Here is a 23,989-nt window from a genome sequence, read left to right on the forward strand (position 1 = left end):
TGTTGGGTTCTGTCTGCAAGAAAGTCTTGAATCCAATCACAGGTCTGCTCCGATACTCCGTAAGATCGTTTTTTTTTTTTTTCATTAAACGACAATGCGGAACGGTGTCAAACGCCTTACTGAAGTCAAGCAACACGGCATCAACCTGAGCGCCGTTTTCCACTGCGCTGTGGATCTCATCGAGAAACAGCGAGCTGAATTTCTCAGGATCTCTATTGGCGGAATCCATTTTGATTTTTTAGAGGAGTTGTTCATATTCGAAAAGTAATAATTCTTGAACATAAAACACGTTCTATAATTTTACAACATACTGGTGTCAACGATATAGGTCTATAATTGACGTAACAATCGCCAAAATAAATGCAGGGAGGAGGACCAGAAATTTGCATGGGCTCATTACGAGTAAATAATTTTCCTAGGTAGTCAAGTCACTACTCCAGCAGAAAGAACTCCTACATGACGTATCTGTGTGCAGATCTAAGCATTAGCAGGATGTGTAGTGTTTATCAAAATACGTGTAAAGACAGCAACGAGGAACCTCTTAGCCGTGGCGTGTATTTTAAAATATTTTACCAGTTTTTCGATATTGGCTTTGAAAAACCACGTATAGGCACCTGTCAAGTTTGTTATCATCTTAAGGTGCAAATTTCATGAGAGAAAAGCGGTCAGAAAGAGAACTAGAAGCAAGCTTGAACTTCGATGGTAAACAGGCTAGTGCTGCCTATGAAAATCTGAAAACGGACTCAGAATATGCAAAAACTTATAGTTCTTTTCTGGTCATTTCTTTCGTTAAGAGATGCATTGTTTTGCGACATCAGACTATGATAGTGGCCATTGCCCCGATCCACCTGAAACATATGTGAAGCATTATCACTAATTTTCCCTTTTACAGTACTTCTTACTACAGTTAACCATGAACCATGGACCTTGCCGTTGGTAGAGAGGCTTGCGTACCTCAGTGATACATAGCCGTAGGTGCAACCGCAACGAAGGGGTACCTGTTGAGAGGCCATACAAACGTGTGGTTCCTGGAGAGGGGCAGCAGCCTTTTCAGTAGTTGCAGGGGCGACAGTCTGGATGATTGACTGATCTGGCCTTGTAATACTAACCAAAACGGTCTTGTTGTGCTGGTACTGTGAATGGCTGAAAGCAAGGGGAAACTACAGCCGTAATTTCTCCCGAGGGAATGCAGCTTTACCGTATGGTTAAATGATGATGGTGTCCTCTTGGGTAAAATATTCTGGAGGTAAAATAGTCCCCCCATTCGGATCACCGGGCGGGGACTACTGAGGAGGACATTATTATCAGGAGAAAGAAAACTGGCGTTCTATGGATCCGAGCGTGGAATGTCAGATCCCTTAATCGGGCAGGTAGGTTAGAAAATTTAAAAATGGAAATAGATAGGTTAAAGTTAGATATAGTGGGAATTAGTGAAGTTTGATGGCAGGAGGAACAAGACTTCTGGTCAGGTGAATACAGGTTTATAAATACAAAGTCAAATAGGGGTAATGCAGGAGTAGGTTTAATAATGAACAGGAAAATAGGAATGCAGGTAAGCAACTACAAAAAGCATAGTGAACGCATTATTGTGGCCAAGATAGATACGAAGCCCAACGCCTACCACAGTAGTATTAGTTTATATGCCAACTAGCTCTGCAGATGACGAAGAGATTGATGAAATGTATTATGAGATAAAAGAAATTATTCAGATAGTGAAGTGAGACAAAAATTTAATAGTCATGGGTGACTGGAACTCAATAGTAGGAAAAGGAAGAGAAGGAAATGTAGTAGGTGAATATGGAATGGGGTTAAGGGATGAAAGAGGAAGCCGCTTGGTAGAATTTTGCACAAAGCATAACTTAATCATAGCTAACACTTGATTCAAGAATCATAAAAGAAGGTTGTATACATGGAAGAAGCCTGGAGGATACTGGAAGGTCTCAGATAGATTATATAGTGGTAAGACAGAGATTCAGGAACCAGTGTTAAATTGGAATACATTTCCAGGGGCAGATGTGGACTCTGACCACCATCTATTGGTTATGAACTGTAAATTAAAACTGACGAAACTGCAAAAAGGTGGGAATTTGAGGAGATGGGGCCTGGATAAACTGAAAGAACCAGAGGTTGTTGACAGCTTCAGGGAGAGCATTAGGGAACGACTGACAAGAATGGGGGAAAGAAATACAGTAGAAGAAGAATGGGTAGCTTTGAGAGATGAAATAGTGAAGGTAGCAGAGCATCAAGTAGGTAAAAAGACGAGGGCTAATAGAAATCCTTGGGTAACAGAAGAGATATTGAGTTTAATTGATGAAATGAGAAAATGTAAAAATGCAGTAAATGAAGTAAATGAAGCAGGCGAAAAGGAATACAAACGTCTCAATAATGAGATTGACAGGGAGTGCAAAATGGCTAAGCAGGGATGGCTAGTGGACAAATGTAAGGATGTAGAGGTGCATATCACTGGGGGTAAGATAGATATTGCCTACAGAACCTTTAGAGAAAAGCGAACCACTTGCATGAATATCAAGAGCTCAGATGGAAACCCAGTTCTAAGCAAAGAAGGGAGAGCAGAAAGGTGGCAGGAGTGTATAGAGGGTCTATACAAGGGTGATGTTCTTGAGGACAATATTACAGAAATGGAAGAGAATGTAGATGACGATGAAATAGGAGATATGATACTGCGTGAAGAGTTTGACAGAGCACTGAAAGACCTAAGTCGAAACAAGGCCCCGGGAGTAGACAACATTCCATTAGAACTACTGACAGCCTGAGAGCCAGGCCTAGAAAACTTTACCATGTAGTGGACAAGATGTAAGAGACAGGCGAAATACCCTCAGACTTCAGGAAGAATATGACAATTCCAATCACAAAGAAAGCAGGTTTTAGCAGATGTGAAAGTTAACGAACTATCAGTTTAATAAGCCACAGCTGCAAAATACTAACACGAATTCCTTACAGACGAATGGAAAAACTGGTAGAAGCCGATCTCGGGGAAGACCAGTTTGGATTCCGTACAAATGTTGGGACACGTGAGGCAATACTGACCCTATGATTTACCTTAGAAAATAGATTAAGGAAAGACAAACCTATGTTTCTAGCATTTGTAGACTTCGAGAAAGCTTTTGACAATGTTGACTGGAATACTCTCTTCAAAATTCTGAAAGTGGCAGGGGTAAAATACAGGGAGCGAAAGGCTATTTACAATTTGTGCAGAAAGCAGATGGCAGTTGTAATAGTCGAGGGGCATGAAAGGGAAGCACTGGTTGGGAAGGGAGTGAGACAGGGTTGCAGCATATCCCATATGTTAATCAATCTGTATATTGAACAAGCAGTAAAGGAAACAAAATAAAATTTTGGAGTGGGAATTAAAATCCATGGAGAAGAAATAAAAACGTTGGGGTTTGCCGATGATATTGTAATTGTCAGAGACAGCAAAGGACCTGGAAGAGCAATTGAACGGAATGGACAGTGTGTTGAAAGGACAAAGTCTTCAGTGAAAGTATCCAGGATCACCACCACCACAGAAAACAAAGGCCATCCTCACGAGGGCAGGAAAGGTTGTGCCAACGTTCTTCTTTGACCAAGATGGCCCCCTTCTGATTCACTTCCTGCAGCACGGGACAACAATGAATGCCCAGCGTTACTCACAAACCTTGACCACACTTCGCCAAGCGATCAAATCAAAACGACCAGGCAATGCCACCCGTGGGGTGATTCTGCTCCATGAAAATGCAAAGCCTCATATGGCCAAAACAGTCGCGACACTCCTGCCGAAATTCAAATGGGAGGCTCACGACCCCCTTCCATGCAGTCCGGACCCCTCCCCCTGTGATTACGCCATTATTGTTCCCCTTAAAAAGGCTCTGAAGGGCAAATGATTCACCTCGGACGACGACGTCCAGCTGTACGTGCGGAACTGGTTAAACCCCAGGAATTTTATGAGACAGCCATTCACCACCTTGCGCCACAGTCTCAACAGCGAGGGTACAGGTTTCTGTAATTATACCTCTGGTTCTTTTCTTTTTGAACGGCCATTATAGATTAGGAAATGAGACACTTAAAGTAGTTGATGAGTTTGGGAAGCAAAATAAGTGATGATGGTCGAAGTAGAGAGTATACAAAATTGTAGACTGGTTACGGCAAGGAAAGCGTTCCTGAAGAAGAGAAATTTGTTAACATCGAGCATAGATTTAAATGTCAGGAAGTCTTTTCTGAAAGTATTTGTATGGAGTGTAGCCATGTATGGAAGTGAAGCATGGACGATAAATAGTTTAGACAAGAAGAGAATAGAAGCTTTCGAATGCTGAAGATTAGATAGGTAGATCACGTAACTGACGAGGAGGTACTGAATAGAATTGGGGAGAAGAGGAAACGTGGCACAACCTGACTAAAGGAAGGGACACGTTCTGAGGCATCAAGGGATCACAAATTTAGTATTGGAGGGAATCGTGGAGGGTAAAAATCGTAGAGATAGACAAGGAGATGAATATACTAAGCAGATTCAGAAGGATGTAGGTTGCAGTAATTATTCGGAGATGAAACAGCTTGCACAGGATAGAGTAGCATGGAGAGCTGCATCAAACCAGTCTCTGGACTGAAGACAACAACAACAGTGGTAATTTGTGGTTGTGGTTGTTAGATAATGTACAAAACATATCTTCACATATTATTGTTGTTCTTTACTATTATTTTTCATGTTACGTTACAATATAAAGGATGTGACAGATCAGAAACAATAACTGGTCCATACCGTATGGATTTCCGTTAAAAAAAAAAGAATAAAATAGTTGGATGTATTTCTTCCAGTCTCATTTACACAACCCCATTTTCTCCATTTTTAAATAGTGTGGCTTAGTCCATTTTTCTGTGCATGTCTTCAATTGTTAAAATGTGCACCTCATATTGTGAATTAACTCTGAGGAAAATAATGCCCTTTGTCAGAATTATCAGGCGTTTCGTCTTTGAACTTTGTGCGTGTTTGTATTAGGTCTACAATTATCGATTTCATTGCTTGCGAAGTTTATCTTCTGCTCAGTTACTAAACGTAACTATAGAGTACGGCACACAAGTGTTTTTGGCTTTCCTTTATTTTCAGTTTTAGTAAACAGATTGTGTTTATACTGCTTCCCAGACGTTAATTGTAAGCTTTCTTTTCCTGTAATCGTGTATGGGAAATCGTTCATTTCTTCTTTGTCCGTTTGTATGTTTTGCGATTCTTCAGGTGGAAAAAGTTGAAATCTTGAGTTGCGAGAATGAAATACCGTAACTCATCTTCCGTTTGAATGCTACCTTTGTTCTGTCAGGAGGATTCAGTTACCAGTTATACTAACAGCAAATGATTGCTTAGAAGTTATGCCGCCTCTGCGTGGCTTCCACAAATTTAAAGATCCTTGAGAACTTTTTGAAATATTCAGATTGGGCAAGCTTATTCCCTCGAGGTTACGCTGGACGTATTCTGTCACTTCGCATCATCAAACTGCTGTTACAGTCCATACTAATGAAATAAAACATTATTTATAAAATGATAGAGTTCTTTGATGTCGTGGGATGTCATATTTCACGTTCTTTTTGTGTATGGGAAACAGGTATTACCTGGAAAAAGCGAGACACAAACCTACCAAGAGTATGACAGAACATCTCTTTGTGGTGATTTTGTATTGCATCATACTGGGAACGGCAGCGGTAACTTTCCCAGGTTCATTGACACAAAGCTTAATGGAAATAACTAATTATCTTAACTATTTTCTTATCGGCTTGCGACACCGCTTGATAAAGCAGCGCTACTTGTGTAATCTTGTTTCGTTCTGTTATATCGAGCTCGGTAAGTTTGTTTTTGTTATAGGTAAGTTCCTTGGCTGCTACTATGCCGACATCGAACTCTTCCTTCCTTATGCTTATCTTTCCATTTTCGGATGCATAGCACTTACATCATCTCAGTGGCGGCTCATCAAAAATTTTACGAGTGTGCTGCAGTGTCGTGGTCTAAAAACTTTTGACTTACAAGGATAGTAATAGTAACTAAACTGAATATATTAACATATGCAAATTAATCTGTTGAGATACATTTGTTATTAAATTCTTTCAGTGTATCTGTTGTTCCCAGATTTTCATGTTTCAACATGCGACTATTCACATTACTTCTAATCATCACCACTTCCATCTCTGATCCTTCAGCGATGATTAATAATCATTTTGTTTCTCTTGCACCTACCGTGACGATGTACTATGCTTGATTGCGCACATTTTCGTCTCGTATCTCCTCGCTACGTGTTTCACGATATTGTTTATGAGTTAAAAACATATCTTTTGATGGACGTGTGGGCGATTTCAAACTGAAATAAAGTCAAACGTGGCGTGCTGTATAGTCCTTTTCGCTCATTCGACCTTTATAGATCTAAAGTCCGAAATTTATCGTTTGTCTCGTGACTGAAACAACGGAGGGGAAATATAAATTCACAGGGAGAACTCAGTGAAGATTTCCTTGTCTGTGAATGATTTTACGATATATTGCTCCTCCTCGTAAATTGCATTTATAACTCATCACTTACATTTGACGCTCCAGAAACTGCAAAAATGCCACAAGTTACAAAAGGCGTTCATTTTAATCGTGGCCTACGCATTGGTAATGAATCAGAACTATGCTTTAACAGTACAACTCACCGTTTTAATCAGTCAGTCAGGTTAGTGGGTCTTACATTTGATCAAAGGCTTAAAAGACTACCCTACTTGCCGTAACTTAAAGTAAGGTGACTTAGAATCATTGACATTTTAGAGGGTCTCACTGGAAAATTCTGGGGTCCAGATGGGTCTTGTCTGCCAACAATTCCATAAAGCAATCGCCAGGCCCCATGCAGGACTACAGGCGTTCGATGCATGTTTCAGCCGAAACTTCTAACTAAAGATTTTAGACGCAGAACATAATGCTATCATTGGACTGGCAGTAGGAGCTTATAGAACAAGTCCTATCCCTTGTCTCTAGCAAAGGCCCCCCCTGCGGGTCTGGGGGTTAGAATATGCCCGAGGTATTCCTGCCTGTCGTAAGAGGCGACTAGAAGGAGTCTCGCACGTTTCGGCCTTTATGTGATGGTCCCCTATCGTGTCTGACCTCCATCTTTCTAAATTTTCCCGAAGAGTGAGCCAATTGGGGAAGGGCGCCTTACATGGTGCTTCATGTCCATCGTGCATTGAGATCTTTGCGCCCACTTTCTCGTGGTCTTATTGCAGTCCCGCTCATTCTCCGTCTCTTGAGCGAGGACACCTTCTGGGGTGCGTTTTCCACCATGCACTATGCAGTGTCGCTTTCTGCGCCGACGATGACCATAGAATTCTTTGCACCTTAAATCCAGCACGGTAGCCAGTCCGTTGTGGTGGGGCCGCCATGTGCCCTGTTGTTTGTAGCCCCCCGACAACACAGGGGCCACTATGCTTGATGCCTGCGCCGTTAACTCCTCACGTATGCCATGGAATATATGCTCATCTCCCTGGGACATCGGGACTCCTGCCAGGTGGTAGTCGCTGAGGCTGGGTGGTGCCCATAGTGAGGGCCCTTGGTCGGAGTGAGTGGCATCAGGGCGGATGACACGCCATGAAGCGTAGTACGTCATCTTTTGCTGGTGGTCCGCCGTCAGCAGTCTCTAAATGCAAATTGAACTTCAGTGGTAAGAAATATGACCCCAAATCGTTCCCCTCCCTGGCCACACCATGGGAGGAACGCCAGGCTAAGGATGGCAGTGAAGCTTATTTGCCCCAGTACCTCGTATGTATGAGAGTTGATGGGGAATCTTTGATATCCTTGAAGCGTCAGTTTTTTGTGGAGCATTTGGAAGACAAGTTTGGGGAGGTGGAGGCCTTGTCCAAAAAGTGGTCTGGGTCAGTCTTGATAAAAACAGCATCCCCTGCCCAGTCACGGAATTACTCGCTTGTGACAAGTTAGGGGATGTTTCTGTTACCATCACACCCCATTAGAGCTTAAATATGGTCCAGGGTATTATATTTCACAGGGACCTTCTTTTGTAGTCTGACGACGAGCTGCGCTGTGCGCCAATTTAGAGCGGCAAGGTGTTCATTTCATCTAACGCGTCCATTGGGGTCTGAGGGATAATCAAGTTGCCACAGGTGCCTTCGTCTTGACCTTCGAGGGTGACACATTGCCCGAGAAAGTCAAGTGATGAACTACCGTTGTGACGTCAAGCCATATATCCCTCCCCCGATGTGGTGCATTAAGTGCTGGGAGTTCGCCCATATATCTTCCCGCTGTACTTCCAGCGTCACATGTCGAGATTGTGGACGTCCATCACATCCCGATACTCCATGAGCTCCGCCTCCCATCTGTGGCAACTGTGGAGAGCACCATTCACCTTGCTCGCCATACTGCAGGAATGTAATGGTGGAGTATAAGACCCTGCACCGACTCACCTACACTGAGGCTAAGAGGAAATTTGAGTGCCTACATCCTGTGGCTATGACCTCCTGGTACGCCACCGCTACGAGAACAGTTGTCGCCCCATCAGTTCCTCGCATTCCTGTTGCCTCTCAGATCTAGAAGACTACACCTGCCCCCCTGATGGTGGGGGCCACTTCCCTCCTTGTTGCTCCCACACCACCTACTTCAGGAGCAACACCTCCACCTCCAAACATCGGGGCTATCAGTTCCCACTTTTGAGCCAGAGAAGAGTAATTTTTCTTCCGCTTCTCTCGCTAGGAAGGGATCACTCGGGTCACGCCAGGAAAACCCAAGGAACAGCGAGAGAAATCTAGAAAGAAGGTCCCCAAGACCAAGGGAATAGCGGTGGCACCCACACCACCGCTACCTACAAGCTCTGCATCTGCGGATGAAATGGAGATTATGGTGTCCGCTGAGGACCTAGATCTCGCCGGACCCTCAGACACAATGGATATAGACTGCTCAGGCAAAAAGTTGGTGGCAGCAGGTGGCCCTGAGGCGTAAACTGCCTCATTGAATGTTCAATGCCTTCCAAGTCTCATGATGACGTTATCCTTTAGTGGAATTGCGGAGGTTTTTTTCCACCGCCTGACTGAGATATGGCAAATGCTATGCTTTACACCTGCTGTCTGCATTGCCCTCCAGGAAACATAGTTCCCGGCAATGCGGACCCCTCCCCTCTGCGGCTGTAAGGGATACTACAGGAACCGTAGCGACTATAATCGAGTGTCAGGTGGAGTTTGCGTTTATGTCCTAAACTCAGTGAATCTGTGCCCTTTCAAATCCCTCGTGAAGCTGTGGCTGTCAGAATAAGGGCAACACAGGAAATAACTGTCTGCAATTTATATCTTCCTCCGAATGGTGCAGTATCCCTGAATGTATTAACTGCACTGATTGATCAGCTCCCTAAACCTTTCCTACTTTTGGGAGATTTTAATGCCCATAACCTCTTGTGGGGTGGCACTGTGCTTACTGGTCGAGGCAGAGATGTCGAAACTTTACTGTCTCAGTTCTCTCTTTGTCTCTTAAGTACTGGGGTCGCTACACATTTCAATGTGGCTCATGGTAGTTACTCGGCCATTGATTTATCAATTTGCAGCGCAGGACTTCTCCCATCTGTCCACTGGAGAGCACATGACGACCTGTATGATAGTGACCACTTCCCCGTCTTCTTGTCACTCCCCCAGTGTCAGGTCCACGGACTCCTGCCCAGATGGGCTTTAAACAAGGCGGCATGGGAAACTTTCAGCTCTGCTGTCACCTTTGAATCTCCCCCACACGGTAACATCAATGTGATGGTTGAGCAGGTGTCTATTGTGTGACAGAAAACACGATCCCTTGCTCTTCAGGGTGCCGCCGGCGAAAGGCAGTCCCTTGGTAGTCGCTCGAAGTCGCTAAAGCAATTAAGGATCGTCGACGTGCTCTGCAGTGACATAAACGGCACCCTTCCCTGGAGCACCTCATAGCCTTTAAACGGATCCTTACCCGCATTCGCCAACTTACCAAACGACGGAAGCTGGAGTGTTTGGAAGGATATGTCTCGACCATTGTGTGCCATACGTCACCTTCCCAAGTCTGGGGCAAAGATCAAACGTGTTTTCGGGTACCAGGCCCCAACATAAATGGCGTGTTATCTACCGACGCAATCGCGATTGCCGAGCACTCTGCTATGCACTTTGCTCGAGCCTCTGCACCGAAGAATTGCCATTAATTTTAGCTGACAACGCATCATCGGCTAATTTAGTTTTACGTTTTATACGTGACGATGGTTTTTATCATTCTATATAAGTTTTAGCGCATGCCCCTTGTCCCTTTGTGTTCTCCACTCTAATGCATTTAGGGTGGATGTTGTAATGTGTCGCAGAATGGCTGGCTTTTCCTTTTTATTCTCGTGGTCGGCCAGCCACGGTCATCTGCTCTCTTGTTTTTGCCGCTTCTACCTGTTTCTTGCTTCTCGCTGTGCTTTTCTTTTCCTGTTTTGTCCATAGTAGTGTTGGTTGGCTTTCTGTCGTTCTTCTGGTTCTTTCTTTCTCCTGTTGTTGTGCTGTACGTCTCCTTCCTTTTCTTCTTTCCGTTGTGTTATTATTTTACCGTGAATAAGGGACCGATGACCTCGCAGTTTGGCCCCTTCTCCCCCCCCCCCCCCCCCCCTCTTTTAAACCAACCAACCAGCCAACAAATCTAGCGAAGCTAGTGAGCCACTTCTTACATCTTCCGCAGCTACTGACCAAGCAATTTGCATTTAAAGTTAAATCGATCAAATAATTTCCAGCGTCGGCATAATTTTCGTCTTCCAGCTGAACGAAACAGATGCGTATAGCCGATACCGAGGTTTTCCCACAGCGCAAGCAGCTATGTTGGATGGTAAGAGACCCAGAATAAAATTGAAATTGCTTGCGTACCGTAAGCGGAATACAGCAAATTTGATCAACCAGCATACATGCCATTCTATTTAAAACGAGCTCTCTAAAACGGCAGTGGGTTACACTAACGGCTTCAAACAAGGGTACTTTGATGTTCCTTCGTTTTCCTAGACAGGCCGTAAAGATTCCCATATCAGCAGAACCCAGTGTCTTCAGTGCTGAGTTACATGTGGTGTTAATCGCTATCAGCCTTATTGTATATGGCCGTTCAATGACCTTCCTAGTGAGTGACTTGCAGAGCACCCTACAGAGCGTCAAAAGAATGTACTGAACAGAGAAATTGGTTCAAAACATGGACAGCATGTTGTTTCCACATGAGCATAGGAGAAGATGTGTCACTGTCGCATATAGGGGCACATCGTAATTTGCTGTAATGAGATAGCAGATGCAGCAGCCAAGCAGATTTTTGATGAAAATTCGGTCACCTCAAGTTACGTCGCTGGTGAGGAAGACTGTCAAGGGATGTTGGAAAAAGAGTGGCTGGCAACGAGTGAAGCTAAACTACGGATGGTTGAAGTGATCATCCGACCGTGTAGTACGTCTGTCCATTTACTCAGACGAAACGAAATTATTTGTATTGTATAAACAGTAATAGGTTGCAGATACGACTGTTTTTACAGTAAACTTATAATAAGATTGCTGTATCAATCCATCATCATGGAAGTTTTTGAAACGGCATCAGTTTATCTAGTCTTCGTACAGGGCACTACCATTTAACCCATTGCTTCCTCCTGAATTCAATGCATATGGTGTGTCTGCGGTAGTGCGCCATATTTTAACGGAATGTTGTTTATATGATAAGGAATCATGAAATGGTACGACTGGAGACATACCCTCTGTTTTAACTTACGATTGGACGAGTGTAGCAAGGGTTTCAAAATTTTGTGAGCAATCGAAGTTTGTATGAAACACATTTTAACATTTGAATGGCTGCCTCTTCCCGTTTATTTACATCAATGGTTACCCAGCCACGTATAACTGGGGAAAGTTTGGCACCTCAGTTCAGTTAATCCTCATTTTATGAAACAGCATTTTATGTTAAGGCTAACATAATTTTATTTAACTGTTAGTACACGTGCTTCAGCGTGCATACTAAGCACATATTCAAATTATAAATAATTTTAATTATCTAAGAAGTAACCTGTTATTAGCTTACGTCCAGTAGTCCAACATAATTTAGCAGACTTTACTGAAGTTACTGTTTGTTGCACTAACGAGAAAACAGTATAACTACTTACTTTCGTTAAATTGTGGAAGCATTTTAAGTGTTCTGTCGTTAAGATTGCTGTCTGGTCTATAAATTTTGTTGGTTTTGACCTATTACTTCAACTACATTAAAATCTCAGGACATAACAGCAGTTTTGTTGTTTTGTAGTGGTGTAAAGGAAGGCTCGTATGTAATTGGTCGTTATTAACAACACGACTTTTTCCTCATTATTAACTTCCCAGCTACGAAAGAAAATTCCTCAAAATGTCTACAACCCGACACAACAGGAGTGACGTGTTAACGTTGGAAAGGATTGGGGAGGCTCTGTCTGCCCGCCTTGCGTTCGCAGGCCTGACTAGGAAGGGCCGCTCTCTTCGCCATTCCTAACGTTGACATCGTCAATCCTTCACGGGTGGGTGGTAAGACAACTTGACAAAATCAACAGTGTCTTCGTCAAAAGAGAATCCCTCCGTGAAGATATCAACATTGCTGTTGCGAACACACTACGGGAAAGAGTGGCGCCGGAATCTCAAAGCGACCTCTACTTCTGTAAACATTTACATCCGAAGTTGACCACCTTGAAGAAACTTCCGAAGCTCAGGGAAGAAAACTGCGGAAATACGGAGAGACCATCAGTTGCATATCAGTTTATGCATGGTACTTCTAAAGCTTTAGTTGTCCAAACCTCAGTACCCAGGAAATCCGTACAGTGCAATAGAGTTAAAGCTACGATTTTGTAGATTCGAAAGTGTTACTAGACTACATCCAGCACTCCTTACCCTAAAGGTAATAAAACAAATTTCCCCTTGTTTGAGGATTTTTATTGCATTCTGCGTCGACATCTGGATACACGAAATCAGCTGAAAGACCTACGTGACTAGTTAAGATCGGTGTGATCCGTAGCAGGGAGGTGATGGCCATAACAAGTATTAATGGCATGTGAATTATGCAAGGTAACGCCCCGAGAGGTAGATTGGTGGTGACGTAATTGTGCAATTTGGTAGAGAACTATCGACGTAATGTTCAACAGGAAAGTAATTAATCCAAAAGTGGCACATTTATGTGATAAACATGAGTACCACAGGACAACAAGCGGTATCTGGTGCAGTGTCGTGATGTTACAAGCAGTTCTCATATATAATTGAATCTAATTTTGACGAAATTAAAGGCAGTTGTAATATAGTACTTGCCACATAGTTGTTACTGGTGCTGATGCGAAATCTGTGAGGTGGAAGAGTCGTGTGACGTATGAACACGATCTACTACCGTAAGATGTGTTAGGACAGCGAAACCTGCTTGCGTGAATAGGGGTGGTCACAACTGCATACAAGAACAGTGCAAATGCAGTTACCAACAGAAATGTAACGTAAGCAAACAGATCGGGCATGAAGCGAAACCGTAGTTGGACTATAAACAAGAATGTCACTACTGGTGACCACTGTGCAATCACATTTGATCTAGGAATTACAGATGCTGATTGGACTGAACAAACTTCCGCGGCAACTGGTTTTGATCTGAAACGTCCCGATTGGGGTCTCGCAGTACTTGTAATACGAGATAGGGATTTAGATTGCATCATTATGAAAGCAGTGTCGATGACATTGCAATACGTTTAAGATAAAATAATACCCTAGAAAAGCTCATCAAATATTTCAAAAATACCAGTTAATGACGAATTTTCCAGTTTAAGAAGAACGATACATAAAACGCATTGAGTTGACCTATGATCATAAGGAAGTTGAGAACGTGAGCCAGGTGTAGAGAATTACCGACTGTTTAAAGGAAAGCCCAAGGAAAGAATTATTAGTCTTAAACAAATGAATTGGGAACATCTGGGGACAAATATACAAACCGATATCAGGAAAAGTAGTCACCTAAAATTAATTGAACTCGTCGAAGAGTCGATAGAAGTCAGTGAAACGTCTCTGGACACTTCTTCCACATGACTACGCAGCTACAGGCGATGACAATTACATTCGCTTTCGAAATCAAATGCATTTTGAATATCTTAACAATGGTGCTGTACATGTCCGAAAGAATGGACACCGCACCCATAGTTTTATGTATTCGCTTTTAGGGGTATAAGACTATTTCATTGAAGGTGCATACTGCCGTTCGTCCCGTTTCGGTAATACAATGATACTGCGAGCAATGGCGAAAATGAACGGAGTCACATCAGTGGTGAGTAGCAGTTGGGAATTTGAATCGGACGGGGAGGCGTGTACGGATGGCCGAGACGTTCAAGGCAACCATTCGCGAAGAGCGGAGAATCCGGTTTCGAATCCCGGCTCGCTACATCATATAAATTTCCCTTTAGCTGTACTTTATTTCGCAGGGGAACACGTGACCTCAGTCATCTTTAAGGTGAGAAATGGTAAAGTGCCAGGTCCTAACAACATTTGCCCCAAAATCTTTCAGGGTGCAGCTCCGCAAGTGTACCTTCTTTAACGTCTGTTCTTAAGGACTCATTCATATTAAGGCATATACAGGAGTCTGGAAAATCATAGGAGCAATAATCATTCAAAAAGGAGACGATAAAGACGCATCAGACTTGAAGAAATCAGCTATCATAAATACCTGACAAGACACCCGGAGAGGCTTCCGTGTGACTGTTGAATGACTGTTGACACACAGGGAGCTTCACGGGCTGCGCTGTCACGTCTAGATTCAGATCGGATTGTCGTCGCAGGTCTTTTTAAGAGATGTGGCCACCTAAACGTAGACATGTCACACACATCCAAACAGCCAATGATACATTTCCACGGGCGGTATCACAGTAACATTGTTAGGAAAGACTTCTTTGAGCCACCCATTCCATACATTATATTCATGCCGTTGAATGCACTGTAACTATCATCACAACAATTGGCGTCGTCGTCGGCGTCGTCGTCGTCATCGTCTTGAACAAAGAAATATTCCTTCCTGGCGTTTTATCACGAAGCCGCATGTGTACTGCAGAAAGTAACGGCCAAGTATTCAAAGCTTATAGTTGAAAAGTAAGGATCAAGGCCTTAATTGTTTACTGAATGTTGTTAGTACCTGTTTGAAAGACATAGTGATGCCAAAAAATTTCAGCTGGCTGTTTTCATCTTGGATAGAGTAGCTCCAGATATAAATCCTCGCGATAAATAATCACAATGTCCCACTTATTCTACACCTTAAATTTCGACTATCGTGGTAGAAATATAAGAGAGAGAGAGAGAGAGAGAGAGAGAGAGAGAGAGAGAGAGAGAGAGAAGTAGACGTTCATGTTACCCTCACGACGGCGTCTTTATCTGACCTTTGGATATCCTACGTTTCACCCTTTGCCTCTCTTTCATATCCATAATCATCCACATCAAGTTAATTGCAGCACCATACGGCACACATTTATCTCAATCGCTAAAAACGGAACCCTTATAGAACCAGTTTTTTGTCTCCGTCTGTCCGACAGGTAAGACCCGTTTCTCTGAGGAACGGGTGGAGGTATCAAGTTAAAACTTATGTCAGGTACACTGTCTACGGTCCCTTAGCGGCGTAAAAAAAATTAAGCTTCCAAGTTAATGTGGTCAAAAGATGCGCCCATATAGGTTACAGATTTTGTTACTCGCAAACTCACACATCAAAACACTTCGATTAATCACCTACATACGCTTCGGATCTGGTGGTCTAGCAGTAAAGCGCGTGCCTGGAATCCGAGAGGTCACGGGACCGAATCTCGGTCGGGCCACGGATTTGTCAGTCTTGGTTTTAACCTAGCCTTCACCTCTCAACGATGTGAGTCCCCAGAAACAACACGTGGTTCGGATTCAACCTTAAAATCTGGGTCTCCTTTCCCCCTCTGGATAACTGGGTTAGGCTAGGGACATGCAAGCCGCCGAAGTGGCGTCCAATAGAAAGACTTGCATCAGGCCATTGTTATCTGTACACATTATTAAATTTGTACGGAAAACTTAAAGCGCAAGTCTTACTAGTCCGGCTTTTTTTCTAAACAACGTCCATAATTGGTTGTTGTACATATTGTTTCATCTTTTCTTTCCTGTCTTTTGGGAGTGTTTAAAGGGAGATTCTCAACCTATTTGGGGGCACGGATGACTAATTAAAAAATCTTAAGTACTTCCTTTACAGGAAGTAACTCTGAATTTGGTTAGTAGTTTGCACATTTACGAACCACTTCATTGATCCACATCATCTCTCGTAAGTATACCAGAAGTGGTGAGAGTGGTATTTGGGTAGTACTTGAAGGAGTCACAGAAAAAAAAGAGGCCAGTGTTATAAAACCCACAGAGGAAGTATCCTTATTGACTTTTATTTTTTTCCAGTTTGCGTTTCATGATTTTTGCGATTGATGTATATGTACTTAATGATTTCAGTATAAGACTATATCCTGCGTTTGACGCAAGTCGAAGAGGTACTAAAATCAGAAAAAAAGGGAATGAACACATTATTTTCAAAAGATTCGACGAAATCATAATAGTAGAGTATTACAGTACTTCCAAAATTTGGATTGGAATAGACGGTGATACCTATGCTCGTAATGTCATCAGTATTTGTGGAGTGCTTTTTCGGCCATTCAAGCTGGTTTCGAAGCCATACACCTTTTGTGGGAGTAAGAGGTGTGGAAGAAGAATACGACGTTTGGCACGTCGTAACATAATTGTGCAAAAATATTGCGAGACTGATTGAAATGGGAGTTCCTCCACTCTTCAAATGACATCAGAAGCTCTTAGCTCCAAAGACAGTGTTTAGCAAAATGATATGTATTAAATAAGATGCTTCTCCCACAGTTGGTTACAGTTGTGGCATTAAGATATGGATGACTTAGCAGTATGCACAGCAATAGTGTGAATATATGGGAGGGGGCGTGTCTCCGTGGTGAAATTTACGAAACATGATGAGCGGATAACTTTGTGAGAGAAAGAAAGAGACTTTTCAACTAAGGGCATTACATATTTGCTCACTTTTCAGATCCCTGTTATTACAGCTTTAATACTCCACATCTACTGGAAGACTGTCGTAGATTGTTGTTTCACTGTTATCTGTCATTATGAAGGAACTTCTCGCGATGTATGGCAAATCGTAGTTAGTCAGTACCATGTGTTGGACCCGCTATCTAGCTCTTTTGAAGCACAGTCTCCCAGCTGAGACATGGAAATACGCGAAAGTTACACAAATCATCGTTCGCAAACGCTGTAGGTTACATAAGACTTGAGTGTTCACCGGCACAGAAATAAACCGAACCTTGGACAGACGAGAAGGCAGCTGTAAATTTTCAGCAGTGCAAAATCGAAGGCACTGGGTATTTTTCCTTGCTTAATCACTGCCAATCATGACCACGTGCAGTGAGTAGAGCTGACTGGCGACAAGTCAACACTCTGCAACGCCGCGAACTCTCAATTTATTTGGCATTTGACGGAAATTGCTGTGCAGTGTTCTTTTAGATCGAGGTTGTGTGAAGCTGAGAATCTTTGAGGACTATATGCTTGTCTTCCAAGGAGAGTGCTGATCTTGCATTATTCGTATAGTAAGAATTTAATCTATACAAAACGTCCTGGCAGGTTAAAACTGTGTGCCGGACCGAGACTCGAACTCGGGACCTTTGCCGTTCGCGGGCAAGTGCTCTACCCGCGAAAGGCAAAAGTCCCGAGTTCGAGTCTCGGTCCGGCGCACAGTTTTAATCTGCCAGGAAGTTTCATATCAGCGCACACTCCGCTGCAGAATGAAAAATCTCTATCTATACGGCTTGCTCAGAGCAAAGCTGTTCCTTAAAGCTAAGACTGAATATCACTTCACTCCACGTCTCATCGTAAAGTGGAAGTTACATTAATGCCTTTAGGGCTGTCCTGGACGAAGAGAACAATGAAAAATAAACAAAGCCCTATTTTAAGCGTTTTGCTGAAGTATTGAAAAAATGTGTAACTACTATTGAATCTATAAAGCACGTGTCAACATGCTAAAAAGGCAAAAGGATGCTTGGGGATTACATAAAGATCACAAGAGCAGCTTAAATTAATTTGGAGGGACATGAAAGCGAAAGCAAAGAAAATGAAATCTATATGTAATCGAGAACAATTTCAAACTGGCGGTGGATTAGGTGAGACGAAGATAAAAGCCACATGGTTGTTGATATGATCCCGTAAGTTTTCGAGGGGATAGCTGGAGTTAACGACAATTTCACATCTGAAGATAATGTGATACTTTCAAGCAACTCCGATGATGGTAAGTGCTCTGAAATTAGCAATGAAACTGCTGAAGGTCGAACTTTATCCAATAGTCATGAACTTGACCTGCGTTCAAATTTTGCAGCAACTCTACTATTGTCTCAAATCCGTGGAACTCGGCCAATGGCTTACCACGTTCAAAATCTTCATTTTGGCATCACAGATGATTTGTGTATTGATAGAAAAGAAATGCTTGCGATTTCTATATAGTTCTGCTTGTGCTCTGGAAGTACGAAGTATGGGTATATGTACACAGTCTGTGGCCCCTGTGACATTTGGGTATCCACCAGTTTGATAGCTTCCCTTTTGTTCTTTGATATATTTTCTTGGCTCTGTGGCATGGACACGTACAGTGGCTTTAAGGCAATTAAACTGTTTATCACAATGTTAAATGCTCTTCCAGCAGTAGTACAATGGATATTAATGAGATCCTCTGCTAGATTTGATAAGTACCTGTGTGAAACATTTGTGGCCCACATAGAAGTTGGAGCCCAGGAGACAAAGCACGGTTCTTGTCAGAATTATGCTGTAGTAACGGCTCCAGCATACCAAACAGCAGCTCAAAAGATTCCTTATGAAACCCAAACCACTCTTTGAAATCACTGTCGCTGTAGATCACAAATGGGCCTCTTCTCTCCATTACAGCCCCCATTCTTGGGATGTTCACCTCTTCCTCCATCTCCATATATTTTTCGTAGTCCAGGTAGTCCACATAATTCGACAGTTAAAACATAGAACTCAAAGATTGCACCTTAGTCTCTTACTTTACTCCTACTAATTCATAGGAGTAAGTTTTGGCCTTATTTCCTCCTTAAGTTACTCACGTAGTGGCGTACTCTTCAATGGTGCTTCAATAGAGTAAATAAATTTACTTCAGAAGTAAATGAAAAATTTACTCCTGGAGTAATTTACTCCTGGAGTAATTTACTCCCATAGTAATTTACTCCCATAGTTCAGTACTATTGACTGGAAGTCGCCGATTTCCTTCTCTCATAGTATCAACTAACTACATTTCACTTACTCCTGGTTGGTGCTTGCCACACTAAATGTAGTATGCCACCAATTTTGGAAGTTGCCATCCTTTTTAATGTATTGAATATGTTTGCTGAGTTTAAAACTATAAATAATACATTACTGGCTTTTAAATTACAACACCACGAAGATGACATGAAACAAAGGATTAACTGGCACGAAGTGTGCCACATGCTTGGATATACTACTAATTATCATTCCTGCACAAGCCACGAAGAGGGTAGGTGTAACGCCATATAAACTCTGAGTGTAAGGAGGGATTAAAGCAGTGATTTTATCATTAACAAATTGGATTTGAAAATTTATTGTTTGTGAGATGATCATGGTATGCCTCTCATAAGAAAGAGAAACACCTTTCAGTACGTGTTGGAATTCACCAGTGGCAGCATTGTGACTAATCGGGACTGCAGTTTATCGTTCCATGTAATTGAAACTCATGTTGGTCAGGATTCCACTAAAGTCACGTGAATATGGAATCAATAGGTTCAGGAGAGCCATACTGAACGCCATGAAGGATCTCACTGGCGCCACATGACTAATGCCTGACAGGACACGGTTTTTCACTCGGTCATCCAGGGAAAATATTGTCACATAACATATTTTGAGTCAGGAAATGGGCTTGTTCGCAGCAAGGCACCCACACGGACAATGTGACGACATTGCTGTCAGCATGACAACTATTATCATGGATTACCTTGAGCAGCAAAGTCACGCTGGAAATGGAGCATTCAACTATATAATATTGGACTGGAATGAGGAGTAGCACCACTTCGTCTTTCCAGATGAGTCACAGTTCAGTGCAGAGCATCATGACGTATCTGTGTGTGGAAGCTCCGAGGAGAATGAATGTTGTCAGATTCCGTTCGTCGTCATTGTACAAGCCGAGCATCTGATGTGGTGATATGTCGAGGCCAGCACGTTTCCAGATCTCTCACTCACTGAAAACATTTGGTCATGGGCTTTTGAGATTATAGCAGGCTATTACTCGCCGGCCACTACAGGTAATGATCTCTGGAATATAGCTGAAGTTGCATAGGAAAAAGTAGCCAGTATCTGACATCCAAGCTCAGTTTGACTCGATGCCAAGCTAGGTTATAGTCACTGTTGCTGCCAGAGGTGTCAGCTCTGTGTACTAAGTTTCGAACCCTGCGTAGCCCTAAATAGCCCATAAATTGAAACATGTATTCTTCCTGTTATACTTCACACTTGCAATCAGTAAAATCTTGTAATTTGATGTCCTTCCTTATGAGACAGTTTTAATGGCTAGCAGTGTATTTAACAGAAAACATTGAGAGAAATTATAAATTTATCACCCTGTCACATATTTATATGTCTTTCTGTTTTTTTGTGACAGGTTACAACTTCTCTGGCAGTGATCAGGTGCTGCCATGGCGGAAGCCCACCAGGCAGTAGCATTTTCCTTCTCAATTACCCACGAAGGGTGGGATGTGAACTTCGACAGAGAGGTTCTTCATCTTGTATGGCAGTCAGGCGTGCGATCCTGGAAGAAACGCTTTGCCAGATTCAAGGTATGAGCATCTTTCGCTTTAAAGTGGCTGGTAGTCATAGGGCTTATTTTTGACGTACAACTAACTGATTGTGCATTTAATCCAAAGAGGAATTATGATAAACTTATTGTAGGTTAAAATTAAACTTTTACAGTAACATTCTTCCACTGAGGATAAAAATAGCTACTGCAGACCTCTAAATACTTGTTACTGTGTGACATGTGGAAGACACTACTTTAGACTTTGCTCCTCTTGTGTGAGGTAGACAGTTCAGATCCCTATCTGACCATGTAAATTTACGTTTTCCATGTGCTCCCTAAATATTTCAAGGCAAATGCTGGGATGGCTCCTTTGAAAAGGACAAGGCCAATTTCCAAGCCTGTGATCCTCCTTCAGTGATCTTGTTGTCCAGCAATTTAAAACCCTAATCTCTCTTTTCTTTTTGTAATTTGATGTGATCACTATGTTTTCTGTTAATCTAGTTCCAAATATATAGCCTGTGTGGAACATTTGCTATGGAGAATGTGCCTGGTGGAGTTAAATCAGAGTGAAAACAGACAGAAACACCCACTTCTGTGGAACGATACATTTAAAAGTATAAAAAATGTACCTAATTTCCAGAGTGTTAGTTTCTTCTTCAGGGAGGAAAGAACAAAGGTTTCTGTATCCATTCATGCAAGGAGATGTACACTGTTGGTCATATATAGACACACACACACACACACACACACACACACACACACACACACACACACACACGCCTTGTCCTTTTCAAAGGAGCCATCCCAGCATTTGCCTTGAAATATTTAGGGAGCACATGGAAAACGTAAATTTACATGGTCAGATAGGGATCTGAACTGTCTACCTGTGTTGCTCTGCCTTTGAAGTTTTAGGATTTGTGTGGTTGGAGAGGGCCATGAGCTGAAGACAAAGAGTGGCAAAGGACAGAAAGAGAGATGGCAAGAGCAAAGAAAGATAAAGAAAAGTGTTGAAAACTATTTTACGTGATGTTTACGTACCATGGATGAAAAATGGGTCCACCATATTGCACCGGACACTAAACTGGAATTTAAGCGCCATTCGTGCGTAAAAGTTGGATGCTGTGTCCACACCAGAATTAGTGAATTGGATTTCGTCTGCAGGAAAGGTTGTGGCCAGTGCTTTTTGGATGGTATAATATTTTCTTCCTTCTCAGTGGTAAAAAAATAACTAGTGAATATTTCTAGACGATACTCTGGATGTACTACATTAAAAATGGTCCAGCACAATGAAAAAGTACTTTGGCAGTGCAAAAACTTGGAACATTCACACTATTTACCAAATTTGGCCTCCACTACTTTCTGTCTGTTCATACAGTTACAAACATTTTTAGCTGGGTAATATTTTGCTTCCAATGAAAAGATTGTGGTAGGCTTAGAGTTCAACAGTCTCCCTAGAATTGCATTTTAGGTATCGAATGTACTTATTGCAAAAATGTTACACAACATTTGTTCACCTTAAACAAGTCTGTGGAAAAATAATTGCATTTTTACCTCCAAACACTCATTAACAGTGATCCATAGAACTTTTCCCTGTGGCGTCATACATTTGTAGGTTCCCTCAGATGACGCAGAGAAAACTGAACTACTTTTCATGCACTAGTCATATCGTGAAATCACTTGTGTTGAAATACACTGACGACTAATTAAGAATTCTCTGCAGCTTAGAGGATCATTGGTAAAATACCAAGCTCGAACTTCAGAGGTCTCAGATCTGATGCACAGTCAGTCCCATGGTTTTTATCTGTCAGTTATGACTTTGTTCACTTCTCACAATGTTTGTTATAGAGAGTTGCACCATGCTTCAGAGCCCACCTTAAACTGTAAGTCCCCCCATAATTGTCTGAAGAAGTCATTTCAAAGGCTGGAGGAAGGCAATGGGATACCACCCCCAATAGGAGCATGCTTATTAAAGCACTCTGTTGTTCAGATGATGACTTCTTTACTTTACTTCTTATAAGGGCACATTTTACTCCACATCTGTACTTCATATTGTTCCACATACCTGTTACACTGGAACACATGCTCTATTTGAGTAATGCTGCTGCTATTGGAGAGCATACCAAGTGAAAGCTGGTACAAGACAGAATACTGAGCAGTCATTTTATTTTTATTGTCACTAACCATTATGAATATATAGCTTGTCTGTCACCATTGACAATATAGGCAAACACCGCTGCTCTCAGTTGTTCAGAGAAGGCTATCGACCACTATGTTGTCCATGGTAAGAGGTAATGCCTGAAATGTTATATTCTTGGCACACTCTTGACATTGTCGTTCATGGAATATTGAATTCCCTAACAATTTCTGAAATGGAACGTCCCATTTGTCTAACTCCAAAGACCATTCCGCATTCAAAAAGTCTGTTAATTCCTGTTGTGTAACCATAATCACTTCATAAATCTTTTCACAAATGACAACTCTGCCATTGAACTACCCTTTTATACCTTGTGTACGTGATACTACCACCAACTGTGTATGTGCATATCACTATCTCATGGCTTTTGTCACCTGAGTGTATCTTACTGAAAACCCCGGATGGCTTTCCATGATTATCAACAAAATGGGGCATAGAATATTGTCAGTGTACCACTGTGGTGGAAGGGCACCATGGATGACAGCCAAAGGGGTCCAGCTGTGAAAAGAAATGGCACGCCAGACCATCTCTCATGGTTATCAGGCCGAACAGCGGGTGACAATCAGGTTGGTATCTCTCTGCTGTCTGGGGCATCTCCAGACACATCTTAGTTTGTTGTTGGGGCTCAGTTTGAAGCAGGACTTGTCAATGAAGACAATTCCATTCCAGTAGATTCCAAGCTGAAGAAGGTGTGTCTGGAGATGCTCCTGTCAGCAGTGGGGTGTCAACTTGACTGTTGCCTGCCAGTTGGCCCAACAGTCAGGAGTAATCATCTGGGGTGTTATTTCTTTTCATCTCTTTGGTTGTAATCTGCGGCACTCTCATTGCACAGCAGTACATCAATGATATTCTGCTCCTATGGTATTGCCCATCGTGGGAAGTCATCCAGCAAGATAATGCCCACCTATACACAGTGAGAGTTTCTACTACTTGTCTTCACACTTGCCAAGCCCTACCTTGGCCAGCAAGGTCGCAGATCACTCCCCAATTGAGAACAT

At 42.4% G+C, this 23,989-nt stretch overlaps 1 protein-coding gene across 6 annotated transcripts in view; it reads left to right on the top strand.

Annotated features, from left to right (window-relative positions):
* The window catches only part of LOC126481700 (carnitine O-palmitoyltransferase 1, liver isoform), a 259,041-nt gene that overhangs the window by 149,309 nt on the left and 85,743 nt on the right, over nt 1-23,989 (top strand). For all 6 annotated transcript variants that reach the window (XM_050105668.1, XM_050105691.1, XM_050105652.1 and 3 more), the window contains one exon: nt 20,663-20,837. In XM_050105668.1, coding sequence (XP_049961625.1) covers nt 20,697-20,837 — 141 coding nt within the window. In that variant the 5' untranslated portion in view covers nt 20,663-20,696. The remainder of the gene's footprint in view (nt 1-20,662; nt 20,838-23,989) is intronic.

Source organism: Schistocerca serialis, chromosome 1 (genome assembly GCF_023864345.2).
Source record: "Schistocerca serialis cubense isolate TAMUIC-IGC-003099 chromosome 1, iqSchSeri2.2, whole genome shotgun sequence".
Classification (NCBI taxonomy): domain Eukaryota; kingdom Metazoa; phylum Arthropoda; class Insecta; order Orthoptera; family Acrididae; genus Schistocerca; species Schistocerca serialis.